At 45.7% G+C, this 27,022-nt stretch overlaps 1 protein-coding gene across 1 annotated transcript in view; it reads right to left on the bottom strand.

Moving 5' to 3' along the window:
- The window catches only part of F11R (F11 receptor), a 49,864-nt gene that overhangs the window by 18,396 nt on the left and 4,446 nt on the right, over positions 1 to 27,022 (bottom strand). Inside the window, exon 2 of the mRNA XM_077841080.1 lies at positions 3,967 to 4,026. Coding sequence (XP_077697206.1) covers positions 3,967 to 4,026 — 60 coding nt within the window. The remainder of the gene's footprint in view (positions 1 to 3,966; positions 4,027 to 27,022) is intronic.

Here is a 27,022-nt window from a genome sequence, read left to right as displayed (position 1 = left end):
GTGTGTAAATCCCTAAGAACCACAGAGCTTTCCTTGAGGGACTGGAATACTTTGTTTTCTGGTTGAAGAGCTCCATCCCATTAAAGGGCAGGCCCTTTATCATGGCCTGTACCCACGAGGCCCATCTCGTAGTGATGACAGTGGCCATCTGAGATGCATTCTTGGCTGCCTGTAGGGATGCTCTCATTACCATCTGGCCTTCCTTGATTTCTTCTTTCAACTTGTCCTTGTTATCTTGAGGGATCTTGGATAGGAAGGGAGTGACCCTCTCCCAAATGAGAAAGGTGTATTTGGTGAACAGGGCCTGGTAATTTGCCAGCTGGAGGGAGGCTGATGAGTATGCCTTGTGTCCATGGAGATCCAACTTTTGGGGTCTTTGTCATTAGGCATGCCTTTTGTGGACTGTGATTTCTCCTGTTCCTGACGCAACAGCCAGGAACTCTGCATTTGGATGGACATGTGGGTGTTCAAAGCCCTTTGGGGGCACTGGTATCTGTTCTCCACCCTTGTCAAAGAGGGAGGAAAAGTGCCCAGCATTTGCCACAGTCCTTTAGCCGGTTCCAGAAGCCCCTTGTTAATAGGAAGGGTGATTCTGGCCAGCATCATGGTGTTCAAAATAAAGACTTCTCTTGTATAAATGTAGTCTCGGTATCCAAGGTCTCTGCAATGCAGGAAAGGAGGTCTTGAAAAGCTTTAAACTCAATTGCTGGGACTGGGGCTGGTGTCACTGCCTTGTCCTTGAGTGGAGACGGGTGTCGTTGTGATCCCTCCCTTGCTTCCTGCTCTTGTGGGCCCATGTTTGGTTCTGATGTGGGTGGCTTGGTTAATGATGCCACTGGGGAACAGGATTGCTTCCTTTCTGGAAACATGGGAGAGGGATCTTGCTCCCAGACACAAGAGCTGATGGTCCCCAGTAAAGATAAGGTGACTTCATATGGGTACTAGGCTCCCCAGCAACCTCCTTGGGATCTGACATTGTCTGATTAAAATAGGACCATGCAAACCATTGTTGTTACCACTGTTATATAATTGCAGCAAATCTTATACAAAGTATGACATATGGCCAGAAAGGGTTAAGCAGCTTGCAGGCTATATAACCCAAAGCCAACCTTTAGGGACATGTTAGAAGATTTGAATGGTAATTAGGGCCATTCCATGGTAGATAGGTTTGCATTTCAAAGTTCTAGCCTATGTTGTTAAAAATTAAAGGCGATACGAATTGTATGTTTACTTGTATCTTGTTTAATGTTAGTCATGTAAACAGTCAGTTCCTGTCTGTCACTACAGCTGTTCATTCAGAGATCAAAAGGGAATATTAACATTTAGATGGGTCTTAGGTGAAATAATGTCACTGGCTATATGTCACTTTAAAGTTTGTGATAGACTGCCTAACGGATAAACTGCCTTACGTAAAACCGTGTAGCTAATTAGAATCATAGAATATCAGGGTTGGAAGGGACCTCAGGAGGTCATCTAGTCCAACCCCCTGCTCAAAGCAGGACCAACACCAACTAAATCAAAGCGTTACCAGTAATGCTTAGGAAATAGATCCACTTCAAAGTATCCGTGATTGCCTATTGTTCACCTAAGGACTCCTAACTGCAAAAAGATGCCTTGGGTCCCAATCCTTTTTATCTCAGATCTGATTGATGCTTCATGCAGGGGCAGCTTAAACCCAAGATTGAGATCCTAGTCCTGACTGGACCACCCTGAATGTAAACATTGGACTATAACCTGTGCACAAATTCTGAAAACTCTTGGGAGGTAGGTGTCAGAGTAGCAGCCGTGTTAGTCTGTATCCGCAAAAAGAAAAGGAGGACTTGTGGCACCTTAGAGACTAACAAATTTATTTGAGCATAAGCTTTCAGTAGAAATTTATGTGATGAATAAGATTTTCAGTAATCCTCATTATATTTGACTTGCGTGTCTGGGTGGAGGCCTAAGGCTGGGTTGCTTTACGGGAACTGTGTTGTTGGCTTCTGGGTAACCAGTGAGGTGTTATAGAAGCTGTTTTGTGCTAGTTTGGTAAATGTAGGTATTGGAATATCCACCAGCTTTGGGGCTGTCTGCCCCATTCTCTGGGGTTCACCCTAATTGAGTGACCTCAGGTGGCCCCCCTGCAACTCCGGTTACAGGTTCTCTCTCCTAAGGAAGAGGGAGCTCTTTACTCAATTTGAGCAAGGAGGAGTATCTCTTCCAACAGCAGTGTCATCAGGCAATGTGCCATTGGGACCGCACAGGGAAATGTCACATCCAGAACTGTGCCAAGATTGGTGCTGGGTCCCTCATAGCCTGTGTCAAGGATTCAGATGCTCTGGCCTTTGAATAGAGGTTTTGTTCCCTCCTTCTGGGACCTTCCTTCAAGTTTGGTGCTATATATGGGCTCTGTCCAGTCCCACGAGTGCGTCTCATCTTTATGTACGGGCACGCATGCCAGCTTTACTGCCTGGGAGGCCAGCGCCAGAGTGACCGATGCGGACACCAGGGCTGTCCTTGCCAAGAGTGTCAGTACCGCGGCTTTCAGTGCAGAGGCCTTTGCCAATATGGAAGTGATTGGCATCGTAGTCACTTGCGCCAGCTCTGCCAATATTCTCTTCGCTTTCTTCTCAGCGCTCGATCCTGGAGCATGCCCTATGCTCAAGAGAGCGCTGGCCGATAACTGCTTAACTAGCCTCACAGTGGTAGTGGCCATCACTTGTGTCTTAAGTGACACATGTGAACTGCTCCAGCATATGCAGCCTGAGCAGAATGACCCTGGATGAAAAGGACTTGACCACAGAGCACCCATCCAGGAGGTGGCTCTCCCACAGGCAGAAGCTGCCTTGACTGTGTCCATCCTTGATAGGCAGATTTTGAAGTCTGCCATGAGATGTGGCAGGGGGAAGGGTTCCTCAGTAACTTTTTTTTTTTTAAAATATCCACATGAAAGGAGCATGAAGATGAAGATTTTTTTTACAAATTTGATTAAAAAATAACCGTGTTCACAGTTAGGTCAGACACTCGCTCAGTCCTGTTTTGCCGCCATGGGCATCAAAGGGAAGTGAGGGAGGATCGCGTCTGCTCTGCCTTTTATGCCCTCAAACAGGAGCACGAAGGGGCCAGGAAAGAGCGGGGAGAAGATAAGCGGTTCCAACAAGCACAGCTATTCAAAAGAAACCGAACTCATGCCGACGAGATGCACATGCAGCTGCAGTGGAATCCACATGGACACCAAGCTGAAGAACTGACCTTACAGCATCTCAGGAACAAGTGGTCATGACTAGATCATGTTCAATACGTGCAAACAGAATCACATCTAAACCAGTTTTTATATATATTAGCTGGTGCTTTACAAGGGCCCATTTCACAAAGCTGAAAACAACTGAACTAAACCAGCTGGCAGGAACCAATCCAGGGATAATCTTTGCAGTTTGTGAGTTAAGAGCTATCAGTGCTCCTAAAGATCACTGCACTGACTTTTGCTCGAAGGAAGCAAGGCCACAGTAGCAGTTTGAGAGCTTGAGCATAGACACGACAGCGACAGGAGGAATTCTCGTGTCACTGTAGTTAACCCAACTTCCCAAAAGTCAGTAGCTAGGTCAACAGAATAATTCTTCATTCACCTAGTGCTGTCTACACCGGGGCTTAGGCTGGCATAGCTATCTCTCAGGGGGGTGGATTTTTCATACCTCTCAGAGATGTTGCTCTGCCAATGTAAGTTTTCAGTGTAGACCAGCCCTGAGAGATCATTCCCCAGCTGGGAAAGGCCAGTGGGTGGAACTACACCTTGACTGCACAGGGCAGCAATCAACATAACTTCTCCATCACTGGCAATTTTTAAATCAATCGTTTTTTCAGAAGATCAGCTCTAGTTCAAACAGCAATTAATTCAGGGAAGACCTATGGCCTGTGTTATCAAGGGAGTCTGACTAGATCACAGTGGCCCTTCTGGCCTTTGAATCTATTAATTTAGCACTCCACACTTACAGTCGTTCTCAGGCACTTGAATGGTTTTTTTGTCCATCACCTGGGCAGATATCAAGGACCCTATGGGAAGGAGAAAAAATACGATTAGGATAGATGTTTGTTTACAAACCACAGAACCCAAGTGATCCCAGAGCCAGCAGAACAGCTGCCAAGCTCAACCCCACAGAGATTCAGCTCTCTTATGAAGGATCAACACCTTAAGAACATTCTTTTCTACCTCATTTTCTTGGAGAACTCTTAGCCTTATAGTAGTTGCCAAGGGGTTTTTAGTCAGACTGCTTCAAGCTTTGCTTCTGGTTGGTGTTTGTTAAGACAAAGTTAAATGTTTGTATTCGGTAAGGCCTTACAGCCCTGAACAAGGATCAGGGCCCCACTAGGCTAGACACTGCAAGTGTACAGAAGACAGTCCCTGCCCCAAAGCGCTTACAATCTGAAGACAAGACAGATACAAATTTCTTCCCCACTTCCTCTTTAAACAATTGCGCGTACCCCGCCCACCCCCTGCCGATTGCCTCCCCAGTCTCAGCAGCACTCCTCCTCCCCACACAAAACCACTCATCTTATCTCTGATCCACCAAGAAAGAGCCAAAACTGACTGAAGTGTGCACAGGCTGGTTCCTCTTCCCCAGGGAGGGAGAGGCAAGTTCCCAAAGGGTGGGGCAGGCGGACCACACAGCCCAAGGCATCTATGACTAATATTTTGGACAAAGGAAGCCTCTGTTAAAAAGTTCCACACTCTCACTCCTGCAGTTAATGCAAAGCTCACAGCAAACACCTGAGACCTCCTAGAAGGCCTGCAGCAAAACCAGGGGAGTCCTGACTTGACATCCCTGATGTTAAGGTAAAAGCACAAAGTAGGTTTTTTGGGTGGGAAAAAGATCTTTCCAGGCCTCCTTCATATGTCATATGGACTGAAGAACTTGTGGATCGAAAGGCGGAGAAGGCCTGGAATTACTTCAAGTCAAAGTTGCAGAAACTATCAGAAGCCTGCATCCCAAGAAAGGGGAAAAAATTCATAGGCAGGAGTTGTAGACCAAGCTGGATGAGCAAGCATCTCAGACAGGTGATGAAGAAAAAGCAGAAAGCCTACAAGGAGTGGAAGATGGGAGGGATCAGCAAGGAAAGCTACCTTATTGAGGTCAGAAAATGTAGGGATAAAGTGAGAAAGGCCAAAAGCCATGTAGAGTTGGCAATGCGTCAACTAGTAGTTCTTAATCTTTCCTCTGCTCATCCCTTTGGACCACTGATAATTTCTCACTCATCTCCGAGAACTCCAGGTGTTACACCTTCCAGGAAGTGAGATACAGGAAGTGTTACACCTTCCAAAGTGAAAACAGCATTCCAGGTATGGTAACACCACCGAGTTAGAGAGAGCAGAAAAGTGAGAGCTTCTAAGGCCTGGTCTACACCTAAAACCTCAATTCGACCAAGTTATGTTGCAGAAAGACATAGTTAAGCCAACTTAAACTCTGGTATAGACACTGTAGACTCAGCTACTGCCTCATGAAAGCATGGATTTACTACAGCAAACTGTCACTGTTGTAAATGTCTATGCTACAACAGCATAACTTCAGCATTGCAGCTGTGCCGCTGAAGTGCTTGTAGTGTAGACATAGCCTGAGACTAGATGCTTCCACACAGCTTAAAACAACATTAGCCTTTTTAGCTGCATGCCTATTTCACTGTTTGCTAGGAACTTTGGGTCTCTCAGCATTACTGCTCTCTAGGTTTCTAGCTCCTAGTGAATATGTTTAACCTCAGATTAGATTGCAGTTTTATAAGATTATTCTCCTTTTGTTTTTAAATCTCTTTGGGTCCCCCTATGCTATTTCTCTGCCCTCGCTACTGTTTGCTACTTCTCCTGATTTAGCATCATATGAATGTCATTAACATACTTTTTCTCTCATACAGAAGACAATTGCAGAGCTTTAATTTGTAAGATCTACAGCATTTTCTGCTTTACAAACATGAGAGCTTAGACTAAGATGCTCAAAGCTGCCTAAGGGACTAACTGGAATGGGCACTGGGCATCCAAAATCCCCTCAACATGGCTTGGCAAGTCTCTGCCTCCAAGTCTCTCCAAACCCCATGGGATGGGGTAAGCAAGTGGCCCTGTTTTATAAAGCAGCAATGGAAGCACACAGAGGTACTTGAACTGTCAGGTGTTTGGGGCAGGAATAGTCTTTGTTCCATGTCTGTACAGTGCTTAGCACGTTGAGGCTCCTAGATGCTACCAAAACACAAATCCCCAATACCCCAGACCAATACGTGACTTACCTAGGCTTGTCACAATCTTGTTGTGTAAAGCCAGGGACACAACCCAAATCGTAGGCCACCAGTCCTGTGCAATTCTCTAGAGATAAGACCCAACCCTGTGGCACCCAACTAGACAGTTATCTAGGTATCTGGCCGTGTCACTATTACCCAGGAGTCAACCCCACCACATTGTCATTTATTACCCTGCTAATTTTCAATCCATAGCACAAGCGGCATAGACAAGATAATCTGAATTAATTGCAGTAGAAGATTGAGACAGGCTAATGAAGTTCGACATCTTAATTTCCCCAACAGTTGCTCTGTCAGAAGAAAATAATCAAGCAAAGCTGTTACCAAAATGGAGGAAGGGAATAGGCCAGTAAAGTGATGTGAAAGATACTGTGTCCCCAACTAAAGGGCAATAACAGTGTATCAGAACCAAAACCAGCCAAGAGATAGCTGTACATTAAACAGGGAGGGGGTGGAGTGGAACAAGGGAGAGAAGTTCAGTTGACTTCTATAGGCTGCCTGGTGGAATTTCCTGTTCCACCTGTTCTGTATCGTCTCCTCCCACGCAGCCCCCACTTTGTTCAGGAGTTTCACAGGGAACCTAGCCCATATCTGTCAAATGAAACTTAGCTTGGCATTTTTCAAACACCTCCCCGCACCAATCCCCAGTCTTTAGTCATCAGGCTCTGCATTTCCAGCTCTGTTCGGAACAGATTACACAAGACAGGACTTTATACAGGGCCCCATATCTGGGAACTCATGCTGCTTTGGCATGGGTGTCCTCACTCCCCAGCAGTGTGGCAGGTTTTTAATGATTTTCATGGTACCTGCTTCCCCATTTGTTTTACGTTTCCTTGTGGAGCTGTTTCCTCCAGATGCCTACGACTTGCAGACAAGTTACCACCCCCCACCAGCATGAGTATTCAAGACTTGCTAGTGATCTCGTGTGCTTCTGAAGCTTGACACATTTAGTGTGTGCCTCAAGTGGACGGGCTGCTTCTACAGTGGCAGTCGTCTTGGATGCCTGATTGCTAAGTGCTAGTCTTGGCTCTGCCTTGGGCAACTCACACAAGTTCCTCAGTTTCCCCATCTGTAAGTATTCTTATACTTAAATCCCTTCTCACAAGGGGTGGCTTTCTACAGTGTCATAAGTGTGGGGGTGGTTTACAAGACAGGGTTCCTCCCTAGGAAGTTCACAATCTAAAGCCCAACTGATTCCACAACCATACCAGGGTGACAGCTAAATCATGGCTCCGCTTTGTAGTAGAGACAGGTCTTGGGAGGATTCAGCCCTGTCTGCGAAGGCTCTTACACAGTCCATCGGGAACAGCCAAGATCCAGTCAACGCCACCAAATGTAAACCATGCTTTGATTATTCTGAGGAAAAGCTATGTTGTAACCGGGAACAGTGACAGGGCTGCTCTGTAGATGGGGCCTTATAACCAATTTAAATGGTCACAAAATCTGCCCATGAGCCACCCATGATTATAGAAAAGGAATACTTTGGCACCTTAGAGACTAACCAATTTATTTGAGCATAAGCGTTCGTGAGCTACAGCTCACTTCATCGAATGCATCGGAAAGCTTATGCTCAAATAAATTGGTTAGTTTCTAAGGTGCCACAAGTACTCCTTTTCTTTTTGCGAATACAGACTTACACGGCTGTTACTCTGAAACCCATGTTTATGACATTTCCTTCTATGTCGCAATGCTAAGAAACTATGACTTAGCCTAGTATCTACCAGGATAGAAACAATTCCCTAACAGCTGTATCCTGTTATTTTTCCTGACCACAAAGTTAAGCTATACATTTCACAGCTGCCTCTAAATATGGTTCTTGCAGTGTTCAGGCCTGTGACACAATGACGATTAGGGTAAGCAGAAGACAGTTTTAAAGTCCCATGATCAGGTTTCGCTACATTTTGGCTCTTTGGTATACCTTAAGTTAAATGATTTTAACTGTATCAGTATTGCTGGCCTACCAGGGACAAAGATCAGGATGGGGGGGGGGGCAGCAAGTCAGGAGAGAAATGAGAGGTGTAAAATGAAGAAGTGTTAATGGACATTATGGCTGTAAATTGAACCAGGCAGAAAAAAAACCTAAGCAGCAGTCTGAAAAAATGACTGCTAAGTGGTAGCAAAAGGCTGGAAATGGGGCAAATCAAATTAGTCATTGATTAAAGTCAGTTAAGTAACTAGAGAGTGAAAACCAGTAATATGCAGTACTAATCACATGGAAAACTGAATCAGCTAGATGACAGTCAACAGAATTGACACACAAAGTAGGGGTTCTTTGAGTCAGCGAGTTTCAGCCTGAGCAGTAGTCTGGAGTCTACACAACAACACAAAGACACCATTTCACAACAAACAGATATAACCCATAAAGACATGCCACAGTGCCTAGGTCCAAATTATAGCACATAGCACACCCTCCAAGGACTGCTGTACCAGTGGCCTTGCCCCACAGTTCCCTGAGAGAAATGTTTGTGGGAGTAAATCCATCACTGGTTGGTCCTGCACTAATGTTTCAGAATGTGAACCACGGAAGTGGCATTTTTCAGTATATACAAAAGGAGATATCTTACTACATTAATAGCAACCTGTGTGGCATAAGGGACTCTTTATTCTTTGGAAGACAAGACACAGGACCATAGATTTTTAAGTGCTGGAAGGGCCAGTGTGGCCATCTAGTCTGACCTCCTGCAGAGCACAGGCCTTAGAATTTCACCCAGCAATTTCTGTCTCAAGTCCAAGACCTTGTAACTGAGCTACAGCATATATTTTCAGAGTAACAGCCGTGTTAGTCTGTATTCGCAAAAAGAAAAGGAGTTTCCACAGTATGCATCCGATGAAGTGAGCTGTAGCTCACGAAAGCTTATGCTCAAATAAATTGGTTAGTCTCTAAGGTGCCACAAGTACTCCTTTTCTTTTAGCATATATTTTAAGACACTCAATCATCATGATTTAAAGATTTCAAGTGACGGAGAACCCACCAAACTTCTTGGTTCACTGTCCCAGTGGGCGATATGCCCTCTCACTGTTAAAAATGTGCCCCTTGTTTCCGGTTTGAATTTTTCAAGTTTCACTTTCTAGTCCTCAAATCTGGCATTCTGCCTTTGCCTGCTACATTAAAGAGCATCTGCCTGTTATTCCTGAGGGCAATCTGTGCCAAAAAATTAAAAATTCTGCACACGTTTTAAAATTCTGCAAGCTTTATTTATCAATAAATAAATGCAGAGGCTCCAGCATGGCACTGGGGAGCACAGGCCACTGGTTGTACGAAGGTGGGAGATCATCGTACAGCCTCCCCACCTCACACCCACAGGGCACAGACTCAGTGGTAAGGCTGCATCCGACCCTGACACAGCACAAGGTCTGGGCCTACCCCAGAAACACCCTAGGACCCTGCCCCTCTGCGCCAGGTGTGGGGCAGGCAGGCTCAACCAAGTGTGGAGGGGCTCAATGTGGGGTGATCCTGTAGTCGGATGAGAGGATTCTGTGTGGGACAATCTGGGATCAGGCTGCTCAGTCGGTGGGATCCCAGGTACAGGGGCAATGGGACTCTGCAGGGGCTTCCAGGTGAAAGTGGTTGGGGATCTGGGTGCGAGGGTCTCAGCAGGAAGGTCTGGGTGCTGAGGATGTGGGGGTCTGGGTGCAGCTAGTGGGGGATCAGTGGCATAGGGGTCTGGATGTGGGGGCTCAAGGTGGTGCAGAGGGGGAGGGCTTGTCAGGGTGAGGGGTTGAGTGCAGGGAGCTCAGTGGGGGGTGGTCTGGGTGCAGGTGGGCTCCAGATGTAGGGATCGAGGTTCAGTGGAGTGGGGTTTGGGTATGGAGGGCTTGGGGGGTTCTGGGAGGTCCAGATGCACTGGAGTTGGGCGGATGGGGGAGCACCTTCCTGTACAGTGATGGACCTGCCCCGCACTCACCAGGCGACAGGAAGTGGAGCGACCCGGCCCCAACCCACTCCGCGGGCTTGTGCTGGGGGGCAGTTTCCCCCCAAGCCTGCTCCTGCCCCCTCACCCCCCACAGAGGCCTGGGGATGCCTCCCGCAGAGGGGCTGCGTAAGACACCAAAATGTCTAGGGACAGCCCTGTGTACGGCAGCTAGCCTTGTTCAAAGCAAACGCAACAGTGCTGGATGCATTCAAGCATCGATTTGAGCATTCCTTGGGGGGAGGGGGGGAGGGATAAATATCCTGGTAGCACAGGCTGGTGGACTGAGCTGGTGGTGCAACTCCTAGTGAACTAGGAGATGCAGCAACTCTCTCTCTGGGACAGGAAATGACCTCATTCAGTAAGGTACCATGACAAATTACTTCCATCAGCTCCCTGCAGCTTCTGCTTTACCCCCGACCCCAGTATACCTACAACTCATCTTTAAAAGTGAGCTGTGAAACAGAACAAGCAATTTGCTTTTGCCCCTTGCTGCTCCCGTGCGAGAAGAGGTTACTGCTTTTCAGAATAGCGGGTTGGGGTTTTTTTATTATGGAAATACCGAAGACCTCAGGCCTCCCTGAGCCTTGATCTGCTGAAGGGCTTTGCTAGACCTGAATAGTGATGGCACACCAGACCATAGCCTAGGCAGCATCTGTCCCTCCTCTTGCACTAAGAGGGAAGAAATACCAGGTCCAAGTGAAAATCTAAGGATCTTGGAAGGACAAGTGGCTGCATTGACCCCCATGAGGATTTGAACCTGGAGTTCCAAGGAGTAGGTATTTTAAACCCCAGGGCTTAGCCCACTAAGGGAGCCCCTCCAGCACAAGAGAACTAAGAGGCACCTAAAAAGTCACTCAAGGAAGAAAATGAAAGTCTGCCCCTGTGCTTTATAACCCTTCAAGTATGAAGATCTTGGGGGGCAAACTTTCAAAGGGGCATCAACCAATCTGCCCCGTAATAAACAGGATTGAGACCATTAACTCTCTCAACATGCAGGCACACATTTCCACCCAGGCAGCTGCCATCTCAGCTGTGCCAGGAATCGATTGTGGATGTAAAACAAGAGGCTGTTAATTAAAAGTAAAATGTTACCATGAACTGACTGATCAGTAGAGTGAGAATCCTGCTGCAAGCTGAGGAGAGGGAGGACAAAGGAGTTGAGATTTTACTTGGTATTTTTCAGAGCTCCTGCATCCAGATTCCAGCTGATAACAAAGGTAGAGAGCAAAGCCCTGTTTTGTAATTAATCTGTCTCCCCTCAGGCACTTCCCAGGAAGATCCAAACCTCTCCATCACACAAATGATAGGCATCTCTCAGCAATCAAGGGTAACCCAGTTTATAAGAGGCCTCCCGCTGAGACAGCACAATTCAAGAGGCCACTGTTTAAAAGTGTAAAGGAAGGAGGCCTGGAAGTCTCATTGTTTGTCTGCTCAGCAAACTGGGAGATTCTTTGTTTTTTTTCTTTGAAACAAACAGGCTAGCTGAACCAGGAAATGCCAAACTAACCCTATGGCTTTTACAGATCATCAGCAGTGACATAAATAGGTTTGGAAAGGAGGATACCCAGTGTGTTTTGGTTTCAGCATGTCTACACAACAGCATATGTTGATGCACTAGTTCTGAGAGGTAGTGTGGACTAGCAGATTGGTCTAAACTGGAAATCAGGACTCCTGGGTTATACCAGGCTGTGTTGCTGACCTGCTCTAACCTCGAGAGAATCACCTTTCTTCAGTGCCTCTACTTCCCTTCCCACCCCTCTGTCCTATTAGATTTTAAGTTTTTCAGGGCAGAGACTGTGTGTACATACACTGCCTAGCAAAACAAGAGCCCAGTTTTGGTTGGGACCTCTAGGCATTTCAGCAGTACCAAAAAAAAAAAGAAGTTACTGTTTTTCCATGTTTCAGAGTAACAGCCGTGTTAGTCTGTATTTGCAAAAAGAAAAGGAGTACTTGTGGCACCTTAGAGACTAACCAATTTATTTGAGCACAAGCTTTCGTGAGCTATGCATCAGATGAAGTGAGCTGCAGCTCACGAAAGCTTATGCTCAAATAAATTGGTTAGTCTCTAAGGTGCCACAAGTACTCCTTTTGTTTTTCCATGCAGTTTCCTCACCACATTCCAATGTTAGATCCATAAAGAGTTCAACTCTACAGGCAAGAGAATCAATACAACTGAACTTGAAAGGGCTCCTAGTGGCCAGCTCCCAGAGACCCATCCATTCGTACTGCATCATAAACCACTGCCCTGTTCCCAGTCCCACTTCTCGGGACTAGAAAGTCAGAGCTGCTCCTGAAAAGCAGAAGTTCCCTTGAGCCGATTGACCTTTAAATACCAGGCAGTCACAGTCTAGTCTGTAAGAGTAGGTTATGTGCCAGCCCTGAATTTCATTCAGCCCAACAGGATAAGATGGTTTAGGGTTTCTGAAAGGCAAATATTGAGCCTATTCCCCAGGGTTTACACATAGCTGCCAGGAAATAACCTCTGAAGCCTTCTGGGCATGTTTGTAATACAGCACAATGGCTACAACTCTGAATCGGTGATTAAGACATCATTTAATCTCTGTATGATAAATGCCTGGCTGCTCCCACACTTGCCTAAGCCTGATCCAGTACATTTAAATCTGGCACCACAGTGCCATCTCAACGCACTAGAGACACTTCTAAGCTCTTTCACTAATAGGGATGCCATTCTTATGCTGTTTGTGCAGCACCCAGCACATTGAGGCTCCAATCCAGCTTAGAATCTGTGGGTGTTACCACAGTACACTTAAAAATTAAGATGCCAGCTGCCCCTTCCCACATACCATAATATAAATAGGTGGCTAACATTTAAATGACACCACCAGGACAGGCCCCACTGTGATAGGGACTGTATGAACACATAGTAAATGACAATCCTTACAAACTGGTTCCTGGGAGTTGGAGAGTACTTACTAGTTCACAGGCAGTGCCAATAGCTGATGTAGAACCAGGGTGGGGACAGACAGACACACATAATTGACCCAAGAAGGGTCAAATGAGTCATTCTGCTCTAAAACTACAAACAGCACATGATGGAACAGGCATGCTGAAAAAATTAAAGTAGCCATGGTTTCAGGTCACCCAGTCTTTTAATTTTTCACCCCGAACGGTTGCTAAGCAGAAGCAAGGATAAAGACCTGCATAATGCAGCTTCACTTGCCCAGCAAGGGCAAGTCAATGACATTCCTGGGACCTTTTCAGACCCATGTCCAATTCATTACTAGGCAGGCAGAGGTGGGTATCCAGGGCACCAGATCCATTGCCATTCTGCTTTATGAAATGCTGGAGAAAAACTGTGAAGGACTCTGAGCACAAAGAAATTGAGTGAAATTTCCCTTCAGATGAGGTGCTGGATAACCACCAATACAGCACTTCGTACCTGTACCTTAGGTACCTTCCATCCAAGGACTCCAAAGCTCTTTACATAAAATTTGATTCAAAAGATGGCATGTTTATTCTACCCAAATATATTTAAGCTCCTAATCTCGCTCAATACAACAGCACCTCAAAGTATTTATTAGGCTGGTAGGAGGGAGAGTATACCACTGCAGAGGTACAGCCAGCACTCAGGACAGCATGGAGAGTGCTACCTAAACAGCCGTTGTGTTACCTGCATGTCATCACACCACCACTCCTATGCACTGACGTGCTATTTAGCGTACCAGGGATAGTAGATAACTCCCCACTGAGTGTGCCAGCCTTCCCATCAATCACTGCTGCATAACAAACGCCAGCATCCAACATGTTTATACTCCAGCCAACCACTGCTGCTCTCGCAACATCCTAGAGATACCCCTGCCTGGAAGGAAAGAGCAAACTGTGCATAGGGCCTTAAAGGCTGTAGGACAACCTCTAGAGATTTGAAAATGGGGCTCTTGCCAAACCCATACCCGGATTGCATGGCACAAGGAGTTCCTGTGGATGCTCTGAACCAGCCAGTGATATCACAGCTCAGTTTGTTTCCCTGCACAAAGGGCAACAGTCTGAAAAAGAATAGACTCCCCATGGACTGAACTGTGGGAGCTGCCCTTGGATTAAGGGGTCTGTACTTCTAACTCTTGCAATTTTACTAGTCTCATGATATTTGGTATTTTTCTTAAAGCCCCAACTCCTGCAACCAGGTGGTTACAAGAGAACCTCCACTTTCAGTTCTTAACAATGGTCACTGAGAAGAGCTCAAGGCTAAAAAACCAGAAGGCCAATAAAAATCACTCAAATTATTTAAAATTTCACTAATTTTAAAACAATCTTGTGGTCTGGGGGGACCTGGTCCATGGCTTTTGAATGGTTGGGGCTGGCAATGCTGAGAACTCAAGTGCCAGAGGACGGTCTTAGTTACCGTTGCTTGAAAGTGTTTAGAGGATCATGATTGCTCCAGTGGGTGCCTCTGAACAGCTCAGCTAGAATAGTCCAATATTGCATGACCACAAGACATCATGACTGCATAGTCTCCACTCATCTTGGGCTGGATTAACAGCACACCATGGAAAGACTCCCACACCCTCCTGCAGTTGTCACTCATTCTGTTCCCAGTACAGAGTCAAACTGGAAACCCTCCACACCAAACCTTGTCAGGCTGCACATTCCCAGGGCTTGAGCGTGTGGATTTGACACATCAGAGCATCAACATGTGTCATTCAATAGCCATATTTCATTCAGGACACTAACCAAAGGATTCTGAAGAGTGTTGGCGGATTGGTGTACAATTCAGATCTGAATTAGGGACTCCCCTTACCTTCTCTGGGGACCAGCAATTTAGCACTTAAAACCACTTTATCTGTAGACATTAAGACACTTTATAAAGATGGGGTGGGGAGGTCATTATCTTCCCCATTTACCAACACAGGAAAAGATTTGCCCAAGATTACACAGCGGACCAGTAGCAGAGTCAGGATTAGAACCCAGGAATGTTGACTTCCAGTCCAGAAGATAAGGGAGACAGCTTTGTCCAGTGCCCTAATAGCAGCTGAAGAGCTACAGCTCTTCATGCTCCCCTTTGCGGATCCACCGACAAGGGACCCCCTCATCTGTCCCATGATGATGGGGCTCTATTCAAATGTGCAGAGTCTGAAGGAATACGCATCTGGTTAATTCAGAGAGGAGGTATTTCTGCTTATATGTCACAGATAGGGTGACCAGAGGTACCGATAAAAATCAGGACTGTCCCGATTTTTAGGTCTTTGTCGCGCATCCCAACCAATGCATGGTCAGGACGCCGTTTGTCCCGATATTTTTTTTTTGCTTCCCCCATGTGTCCCGATACTTTCTCCGTTTAATCTGGTGACCCTAGTCACAGAGCGGCCTGGCACCTGGCTGTTTTGCTCTTCTCTGGTAATGACTCATCCTGCCCTGACATGCTTTACTCAGTGTTTGATTGAATTTACCAGTCAGGTGAGATGGATGGGGCATGGCACAGATTCAACTGGCTGATAACTCCTAGCTTGAAGCCATGGAGCCAGCAGAGGGTGAATGACTCACTACTCAATTTGCCTTGGTCAAATCACAACAGTGAGGAGAAAAACCCCAAGGAACTTAGCAACTCAGTTCAAATCACATGACAAAGGGCAACAAATTGCTCCCGACAGTGGGTTTGTCAGGAGAAATGCTTCCTTTTAGAAGTCAGACACAGGTGGGGGAGGTAGTATCTTTTACTGGACCAACTTCTGTTGGTGAGAGACAGGCTTCGGAGCTTACACAGAGCTCTTCTTCAGGGAGGCAGTTTTGTCCAGCCCCTCTTCCTACCTCCTGTTTTCTAAAAGGAAACCAGTGGGTTTTCCTTTGAGAAAGATCTCAGCAGGAAGAAGAGGTGAGCCGTTTCTACCAAGAAGAGAATTCTCTCTCACGCTCTCCACCGAAGAATTGTGGGAGGAGGAGGGAGAAGTTTCCAGATATACCCTTAGCTAAGCAAGGCCAGAACATCCCACCAGTGGAACAAGATCCTGTGATTTTAGGGTTTCTCTGCAATTAACTTCATGCACATTCAAAAGGGAGCATAAAGGCTGCATCTTTGCAACAGAAAAGCAGCACAATGCACACTGATATCTAGCCCTGCCCTGCCTATAGCCAAATAGCAACCAAAGTGTGAACCCACCTTTCCCTCCCCCAGTAAGGTGTTCAATTGAATGGCCAGATGGCCCAGTTAAATGCTATGTTAGCAAAGGAGTGTACAAAATAAATTGTCAGAGGCACAATCAAGCCCTGGGACTTCCTAGTTCACACATTGGAGAAGTGATGGCAGCTGCATTGTAGATAATATACCTACACTACAATTCCTGCTACTGCTATCACCACTGGAGTTGCACCAGAGGTGACCCTCATTTTTGCCAACAAAGTCACAGCCCTCAGGAAGAGGTTTCCTATCACAGTGCCTGGGCTCAGGATTCTCTGCCTCTCTGCATTCGCTTCAAGCTCAGTTTTCACCACTAACCCTGATTAAATGTGACTGTGGCCACAGCATGTTGCACCATGGTTGTGTTGTGTCTTTGCAGACAGAAGCAGCACGTTCTGGGATTATTTTTGCATCCTGGAAGACACCAATGCATTTCTTCTGCACGCTCACACACACAAAATACTAAGCCATTTTCACTTCCCAGCCACCTCCTCCAGAGCAGCAACAAGGAGGAAGAACGTGATTTTTCATAACTGATGCACATTATTGTTTAACATGCAAGGGTGGGGTGAGTTAGTCACAAGGATTGTACTTTACTACCAGTGAGCAACTCCCTCCCAGCTGATCTCCTTGCAATGGTCTATATGCAACATCACTCAGTTTCCAGAACAGGTTTAAGTCTTGTCCACAGTGTGAGAGGTAATCATTTAAACCAAGCCATTTTCAACAGACCTGAACCCTAGCAACTGCCTCTCATGCTGCCCTGCCTGCAGACAATCCTAAGACATGGCTGCTGAACAGTAGATGGGCAATGCTTTTAGCAGGCCTTCCTCTGGGTGGCCAGATTGTCAAAGAGAGGGAAACAAAACAAGGGAGGGGCCCCCGGGGAAACATTTTGGTGTGGCCCAGAAGTATGCGCCAGCGGAGAGGGGGGACAGAAAAGGGAACTCATACCCCTCTTGGGTGTGGATTGCAGTGAGGCTCAAAGGGAGGCCTCAGAGGGCAGGGGAAGAAGGTGACAGTGCCAATATGCCATGGGCCTGATGGAAAATACCCTGGGGCATCTGGTGTACTCAGCCAGGCCGTCATCGTCTGTCCAGTTCAGCTGGCCAGCCTGGGAGGGGTAGTGCTGGTAGTAGCACTGGGAGTTTTCGTGTAGACAGGTTGCTCTTTATTGCTTCTCCAGGTGGGTTTTACTTACCCCAGCTAACATTGGCCGGGTTTTGTCTAACACAAAAAAACAAGTGAAACTCAGCAGAAGATCCCTTTGTTACTGAAGGTGAGTGAAAGGGGCCAGAGTGAGAGGGGCCCACCTGGAATGATTAACCCTTTCAAAGGCAGCCTTCAGTTTTCAACCATAGCCTGGGACTTTCATGAGTTTAAGGGAATTTAGTAGCCCGAAAATACTTAATAACCTAGGCTCCCTTGATCAGTACCCCGAGCAAATTTATAAACCCTCCTCCCCTTCAGCAGGAAATTCCCTCCCCGGACATTTATGGGTAGTGTCACTGTATTGGGGGAAGGGTCACTGATCAAATAGCTATCCATTCCCACTCTTACCTGCTGCCAACAGCCAGGATTTCAAGACACAGCCAAGCTGCCTCTGCCCACTAGAGTCCTCAGTTTCACTCTGCTCAGCAGCAGCTGCTGCCCTGCTTGCCCTGTCTACATTAGGGATTTTTTTTACCAGATTGCTTCTCATTGCTAACACTGGTACAGCACATCTTGTTTTTGCAAATCCACTCAGAGCAAGTCCAGCCGATATGGTATTAAAAGCCTCAGCAACCGGTCTACACTAAAACTCCCAGTGCTACTACCAGTAGTGGAAAATGTTTCAAAATGTTTTTAATTAGTGTAGACAGGGCCCATCCATCCTTTGCTTTAGCTCAGTGGTTCTCAACTTCACTGCAGCACAACCCCTTCCTAACAAAAAAACACGGCCCCCCATACAAGGCTGAAGTAGTAGCCTGAGCACCGCTGCCCTGGGTGTGGGAGATGAAGCCAAAGCCCAAGGGCTTCATTCCTGGGCAGCAGGGCTGTGGTCTGAACCCCACCGCCCAGGGCTGAAACCCTTGGGTTTTGGCTTCGGCCTGGGTGGCAGGGTTTTGGCATCTAACGTGGGCCCTGGTGACCCCATTAAAACTGGGTTGTGACCCACAGTTTGACAACAGCTGCTCTAGTTCATTCTCTGGAGCCTGATGATAAAGCAGTGTTTAAAGCCCTCAGAGGAACAATTTAACTTTGGCCTAGTGAGGTAAGGGGCAGCTACATATTAACCAGAGATGCTGAGATAAGCAGCTTACTAAATGTCAGGTTTCAGAGTAACAGCCGTGCTAGTCTGTATTCGCAAAAAGAAAAGGAGTACTTGTGGCACCTTAGAGTCTAACCAATTTATTTGAGCATGAGCTTTCGTGAGCTACAGCTCACTTCATCGGATGCATACCGTGGAAACTGCAGCAGACTTTATATATACACAGAGAATATGAAACAATACCTCCTCCCACCCCACTGTCCTGCTGGTAATAGCTTATCTAAAGTGATCATCAGGTTAGGCCATTTCCAGCACAAATCCAGGTTTTCTCACCCTCCACCCCCTCACACAAATTCACTCTCCTGCTGGTGATAGCCCATCCAAAGTGACAACTCTTTACACAATGTGCATGATAATCAAGTTAGGCCATTTCCTGCACAAATCCAGGTTCTCTCACTCCCTCACCCCCCTCCAAAAACCCACCCCCATACACACACAAACTCACTCTCCTGCTGCTAATGGCTCATCCAAACTGACCACTCTCCAAGTTTAAATCCAAGTTAAACCAGAACATCTGGGGGGGGGGGGGGGGGGTTAGGAAAAAACAAGAGGAAATAGGCTACCTTGCATAATGACTTAGCCACTCCCAGTCTCTATTTAAGCCTAAATTAATAGTATCCAATTTGCAAATGAATTCCAATTCAGCAGTTTCTCTAGGATAGTCCCACTAAGGACAGTGTGTGTGGAGGGAGGGGAAGGCACAACAAGACCAGTGGTTCTCAAACTTTCGTACTGGTGACCCCTTTCACATAGCAAGTCTCTGAATGCAACCCCCACCCCCCATGAATTAAAAACACTTTTATGTATTAAACACCATTTTAAATGCTGGAGGCAAAGTGGGGTTTGGGATGGAGGCTGCCAGCTCACAACCCCCACCCCATAATAACCTAGCAACCCCTTGAGGGGTCCCGACCCCCAATTTGAGAATCCCTGAAGTAGACGGTCTTTTTGCCTTTTAGGTGTTCTGCATGGTATGTATCTGATGAAGTGAGCTGTAGCTCACGAAAGCTCAGGCTCAAATAAACTGGTTAGTCTCTAAGGTGCCACAAGTACTCCTTTTCTTTTTGCGAATACAGACTAACACGGCTGTTACTCTGAAACCTGCATAAGGACTGTGTTGAATGGTGAAGTGCAGAGCCCTCAGTCTATAAAAACAGCAGTAACTCTAGGAAAGAAAAACTGGGCAAGATGCTGCTGATACAGATTTGAAAGCCAGGAACTTGTTTTTAAACACAGAAATTACCCATTAAGGTACCCTAAACAGCCCTTAATCCATGCTTACCCTGCCCAAGTGAAATAGATGTCTGGCATGTATTAGCAAAAAGGCATTTTAAATCCTGTATTACTGTTGCTTCAGCTATGGGTTTTCAGCTCAGCTCCAGACCAAGGGCTTGCCTGTATGAGATAGCCACACTGGTTTACAAACAGATGTAATTAAAACAGTGCAAAACCCCATGTAGACACACTTATTCGGATTTAAGAATTGCTTTAACTCCGATGAATCCGATGAAGTGAGCTGTAGCTCACGAAAGCTTATGCTCAAATAAATTGGTTAGTCTCTAAGGTGCCACAAGTACTCCTTTTCTTTTTGCTTTAACTCAGTTTAGCTGAAGTTAGGAAGGAATTGACTTCAGCTAAATTGATATAAGCCGCTCTAATTTTAGTTTGAGTATTTACCGTGGGGTTTGCACTGGTTCAACTAGATGAGTTAAGTTGTCCCACCAGGGTTAAGTGGAAGGGTATAAGTAATTGAGCCAACTCCTGCCCAGCATGGCAGGGATGTTTCTGTGCATTTGGGATTGAATAGCCACCAGCTTCTCAAAACCTTTCCAGAAGTGCAATCAAAGGCTAGTCATCAACACCAACGCATGGCTCTGAGTGTGTAACTTCTCTGTTCAAATCTCTGCATCAGCTTTTTATTCATGTCCAAGATGATGGTCACACTCCATGACCTGACTGTGGAACATGTTGGGACTCAGATCATGCTCCTCCCTCAGCTCTTTTGCTGTCAGTTTCTGGGACTGCTCTTCCCAGAAAAGGAGGGAGATCTCTTTCCAAACACATGGCCCCTGGCAACCAGCCAGAGCGCAGCATCCTTCAGGGCACAAGTGAAGATGCATTTATTTGGTTTGGCATTTGGGCCACTCTTTCATTCCTAGGAAGAAAGCTGCCAATACACTTGATAGGTTGGCTTATTTACAAAAGTATAAATTAGTACCTAGTTGCTACACCAGCAGGTGTTTTGTAAATCATTAATACCTACCAGTTGAATCTAAATATGACAGAGGCTGGGAGCAACATGGAAGCGTTTGGCTCAATGAAATGTTTCTAGTAGCCAGTGGAGAGCGCTCCACCGCTAGCTGCACCATGAACAGTAAGTAGCATGCTGCTGAAAATAAACCCAGAAAAGCAGCACACAAGAAGAACATGAACAGAGCTGAGAGCGACTCAGAGCCGCTCAAACACTGGAGTTGTCCCAGGAGCTACCAGGTCTTTTGCTGGGTGACTCATCAAGGTCTTCAACTGTTCAAGCAGACTCAGGTTGCTCCCCTGAAGCTTATGGAAGCAAACTCTCCTGTTCTCCCCTCCCATGTACATGAATAGCATTGCACAACTAGTGAGATGCTTTAAGAAGCTTTTTCCTCCCTTTTCAGTGTCATATCCTGGCCACTGCCTGGAGCCACGAACCAGACCCTGGCCAGAGTTACACAACGAGCCGTCAGGCAGGGGCGTGAATAGGTGTGATTTGTGACCAACACAGGTCGGTTAGCAAAAGCAGCTATACTGGTAAAAGTGCCCTTTATTGGTACAGCTTATTTCACTCAGGGAGGCTAGAAGCAGCTATGCCAGCAAAAGCACAGTTGTGCCAGTATAAGCTGTATGAACACAAGGTGCGCTTGCCAGCAGAGTACACCAACATAGCTACGCTGGCAAAGCCTTTTATGCTTAGACCTGGCCAAAGCAGAGCAGATCATAGCCTCTCCTATGTGCCCCGAGCTAACAGAACTGGTCCTTCCCCATGTGCCGTGTCCATTTTAGAAAAATGCTCTCACCTACAACGAGTAGGAAGCATCCCTACTATGGGAGGGGCCAGTCCAGTCACGTTTGCAGAAGCTACTCTTTAGTTCTTAAGAAAATTAGGTTTCTATCCCTCAGAGCTGCAAACTAAACTTTCCAAAAAGGGCCCTGATACTGCGCTGCCTTCCTGCTACAGCTAACAGAGCCTGGAATAAGAGGAGCTCAGATCCCCTCCCACCCATAGCGACAGAGCAGTAACTCTGAAACTCTTTAAAACTGACACGTCAGGCACTTCCAAGAAGTTTAGAACCTCCTTCCGCACCCACCCAAAACCCATCCACCCGCTCTGCAAGCGCCAGCAGGACATCTTATCTGGCTATGGCAGGCTTGCTGATTTGTCGGGGTCGCCTCTGCCCCACCTCTCCCTTCAGAGCAGTGCCATGTTTGCTGAATCTGTCACAGCCCATGATGCGCTCCACTTGCAAGACACTTCCTGTGGTTTCTATTTATAGAAGAGCGTGTGAAGGAATTGAGGCACAGACCCCCAGCTACATGCCATGGGCCTCAGCTTCTATTTAATGGTGCTATTTAAAGCCCTCTAGAAGACCCAGAAAATATGACCCAAGTGTAAGCAACACTGCAACTTCTACCTGAGTCTGCAGACAGCCTTCAGCAGGAGCAGCAGCTGTTAAGCCCCACGCTCACCACTAGTGCAGCCCAGGCACTCACTGCTCTGGGGGAAGCCACTAGCGTGGGTCACGCACATGGAGAACTCCTAAGCAAGGGTGGGGTACAGCCACAGCACAGGGCCAGAGCATGGTGGGAAGGGGACTGGCTAGAGCACAAGTCAAGCAGGGCCATGGAGTGCCTGACTCTGCTGGATTCTAATGAGATTCCAGTGATCATTACAATACCCAGACCTGGCTGGAAAGTAGCACAGGGTGATACCTCTTCTGGACAGCAATAGGCAGAGCTCAGAATAGCTCAGGAGTTGCAAAGCAGCATGAATGGTTTCTGAATTTGTTTGGCAGATGAGACTGAGTCATTTGGGAACCTGCGTAAACAAGACAGGCTGTTCTTTGCTCTGCTGGGGCAAGAAGCCTTTCACACAGGAGGCCTCTCCATAGTAACTTACACTTTTTAAATTGCAGGGTGCTCAGAGAAGAGCCACAGATGATGATGAGGGGGTATGGAAAGACTAGTTTATGGAATTGAGAGCAACAAGGGACTCAGTTTGCTTTTTCATATCAGTATACCTCACTCCCCTTACACTGGAAGAGGCAAATCCCACAGGAATAGTCCCTGGGACTGATCACCTCTTTTCCAACACCAACCTGTGTCTACGCCACACTTCTGGCTGCGTTCAGCAGCAGGTTAAAATCCATTAATAGATTTTTACCTGCACGGTTGCGCCAGGTTAATGTAAGTGAGATATAACTGAGTTTACGGTTTCCAAAGGCAAACTGGGATTTAGGATTGGCTCTCGGCCACACCGTTTCCACCCAGGCACTGGAAGCAGCAGTGTGGTGCTCATTTCTCCAGGCTGAGCTACAGAGGTTTGCTTTTATGTATGATGAACCCAGACTGGCTATAAAAAGATTTTTTCCAAAATCCACACCCCGGAACACCAACATCCATAGAGCAAAAGCAGATCTAGGTAGTTATATCTGAGCTCCTCACAACCACCAATGGATTTTAACCTCACACTGCTGTATTATCCTCATTTTACAGATGGCGAGCTGAGGCACAGGGTAGATTAAGTGATTTGCCAAGGTCACACCAGAAGCCTGTGGCAGAGTAAGAAACTGACCCCAAGTCTCCTGATTCCCAGTCCAGAGCCTTATCCAATAAGCTATCCTTCCACCCTGCATGAGACTAACTACTGAGATCTTTGCACTTCCAAAGGACACCCTCCAACATCTGGATCAGCAATCTCTGTGTGACTATGTCCCCAACAGATGAAAAGTTCAGGTTTATAAAAGAGAGGCATGCGCCCTCTGGGGATTTTAAAGGATCAGGGAGCGAAAGGCAAGATCTCCGTCCTAACAGGACCCCATCAATACTTGTTCAGCCTAGACCACCAGTTTCTCCAGAGGTTCTTACATCCTTTTGAAACTCCTGCCCTCTGTCTGCGCTATTGAGACAACCCTGCTGATACCTCTACCATTAACAGTCAAGCATTTTGCCCTTATTACTAATGTTTTAAAGAGATTAAATCTGTAAATACATTTTATAGGAAAACAGGAAAAATTACTTTAAGTGCTTTTTAACGCACTTAAGAAACATCTTTATCATGGAAGATAGGTCCATCAACGGCTATTAGACAGGATGAGCAAGAAGGGATTGGGTGACAGGGCATGGATCACTTGAGGATAACCTGACTGTTCATTCCCTTTGGGGCACCTGCCATTGGCCACTGTCAGAGGACAGGATACTGGTCTTGATGGACCTCTGGTCTGACCCAGTATGGCAGTTCTTAATTTTAATTTGGAGCCAACTTTACAAAAGTATTGATTCTTTGTGTGGACAGACTGGAGCCTTCTGCAGTCAGCATTTGTTATAAGCACCTCTATCAGAATTAGAGCCCCATTCATTGTCCTAGGCAAGGTACAAACAAATCGGACATCCGATGAAGTGAGCTGTAGCTCACGAAAGCTTATGCTCAAATACATGTGTTAGTCTTTAAGGTGCCACAAGTACTCCTTTTCTTTTTATAAATCAGACAGTCCCTTTCCCATAACGCTTAGTCTAAGACAAAAGATTTGACTTGTAAACAAGACAGGAGGGAGAATGAAGGGATGTTAGGTTAGTGGTAACGGCAATCTTAGTACTCACAAGCGATCACTATTTCTAGCCAGCATCACATGGTAGTTTCACAAAGGTAGATTAAGGATGGATTTAAAAGAAATAAAGTGGTGACTTTTCAAATTTTAATGAGGATTTGTTCTCACAAGTAAAGGGCAAACATGGGAGAAAGCATGATGGGAAAAGCAGACATGCAGGTTTATTAACCCATTATCACTAGCATGTCATTAAAACAGCATCATGTGCAAAGGAGACTGCAAGCTCCCATGATTCAATCAAAATGGATGGTTACAAGCAACTGGGAGGTTTTGGAACAGAGAAGTGGTCAATTTGTCTGACTTCATCAAGAATACCATCCAGAAGTTGAAAAAGGGGGGCAAAAGCCAAACCTGATTGCAGGAGCTACACATGCATTCTGGAATTATTTGAAGTTTTAATTCAAAGTTAAATTTACACACATGCAACATGCATTACGTAAGACTGAAAAGAGGGGGGGTTTTTTAAATGGAAATAGAGGCTACCTTAAAAAGGAGGCTGGCAGGTCAGCTTTGACCCAGGAAATTAAACAAGCACAAATTGTTTTTCTTTAAAAAGTACGTTTTAAAAACTAAAATCACAAATTTCCATTGATTTTTAGAAATTCAGTGGAAACGAACAGGGTTTAATGTTTTTTAAGTGACCTACAAAAGGGTCAAATATGTGTTTGATTGTAAAGAAGAAACAATGCACAAAAAAGGCCTAAATTGATGTGTTTTAATAATAGCTTTTGTTTTTTGCTTTTTTTACATGAGAGAATAGAGCTTCACACACTCGCTGACTCACTAGAGAATTAACCGGATTTTGACATTAACCAGAGCTATTTAAAGGAAACTGATTGTTTTCCATGACTTTTCATCCCTCTCCTCTAGAATGGTTGTTGATTCCCTCCATTCTTCACTTATCCACCTTGACTTTTTTCACCCCCTTCCATCTGAAAGTCCTCCCTGCCAATTTATTGCTGCTCCCCCCCCCCACACACACACACCACCCATGCTCACCCCCAACATCTGCTTCCTCCACTCCTGTTCTTGCATTGTGGTGCGTTCCTGGCAAAACCACCATGACCAGAGCTGGATTACCCAAATAGGCAGACTAAGCACATGCTTAGGGCACCAGCAAAACAGGGGGCACCAAAAAAAAAATTTTTTTTTTAAATTTGATTTGATATTTCAAAAAAAGCAGTTCTTAAAACATTTGGGCAATGATCGTGTGTTGAAATCTCTTTCTAATACTCACTAGGAGGCACATGCAGTGGCAACAAGTGCAATTCTGGAGTCCTACTCAAAGGCTGTGGATGCATTAGAAATTATAGCTGAAGACCAATCACAAAAGGGAGAAACTATACATACATTGCGAACAAGATGCAAGAAATAGAGTTTGTATTCATGTTGACCATGTGGAATGAAATTTTACAACCCTTTTACCACACAAGTCAAGCTCTCCAAGAAAAAGAATTGGATTTGAAAACATGTGCAGACCTCTGTCAATCATTAGCAGACCACTTACACACTTTGAGGAATGATTTGGAAGATCTGAAGACCTATCAAAAGATATCTTGCCTGATACTAACTACAAAGAAGCCCAGTCCCACAAGCGAATCAGGAAAAAACAAGCAAATGATAGCAGTGCAACAGAAACGGCATTGAATCCTAGAGACAAATTTCATGTATCTACTTACTACACTATAATCGATACACTTGAAGCTCATATGAAGAGGAGAGGTGAAGTGTACAAAGAAGTATCAAGTAGATTTTCTTTTCTAAACGACATGGACTTATCTGACGAACAATATTCACGAAGTTCCCAAAAGCTAGTTGACTCATACCCTGTTGACTTGAACATGAATCTCTGTGGAGAAGTATGGCAGTTCCACTGTTATATGCGCGCAAAGTTTAATGAAACAGGAAAAATGAAATTCAGTCACATTGATCTTCATGACACAATACTGAAAGACTGAATACGATGCGTATTTCCAAATGTACAGATCACACTACGTATTTTTCTAACATTGATGATTACTAACTGCTCTGCAGAACACTCTTTTTCTCAGCTGAAAAGAATAAAAAACCCTCAGAGAACAACAATGTGTCAGGACAGACTTGGTTCACTTTCCCTATTGTGTATGGAAGTTGACATGCTTCATTGAGTCAGCTTCAGTGAACCTATCCAGAATTTTGCAACCAGAAAATCTAGAAAAGCTATTTTAATTCCAGCATACATGTACGTTTTGTGTCATTTCAAAAAATAAAATATTTTACGGAATAGTATTGTTTTTATTTTGAATTACTTATGAGGGGGCACCATAATCTTTTCAATGTTTAGGGCCTCTAAAGGTCTTAAACCAGCTCTGGCTATGACCAGGCTAATTGCACGCACTACAAATTAATTCTCTCCTGTTCTACCATCTTCCTACATGAACCACTCTACTACTCCATCTTAAATGAATCCCATGCCTCTAATTCCAGCTGCCTTTTCACCACTTTCGGGTATGTCTACACTACAAACTAGAGGTGTATTCTTAACTCAGGTTAGCTAATTTACGATAACAAAGCA

The sequence above is a fragment of the Eretmochelys imbricata genome, chromosome 24 (genome assembly GCF_965152235.1).
Source record: "Eretmochelys imbricata isolate rEreImb1 chromosome 24, rEreImb1.hap1, whole genome shotgun sequence".
In the NCBI taxonomy this organism is placed as follows: domain Eukaryota; kingdom Metazoa; phylum Chordata; order Testudines; family Cheloniidae; genus Eretmochelys; species Eretmochelys imbricata.
The sequence above is the reverse complement of the archived record's forward strand: the minus strand, read 5'-3'. Positions and strand labels throughout refer to the sequence as shown.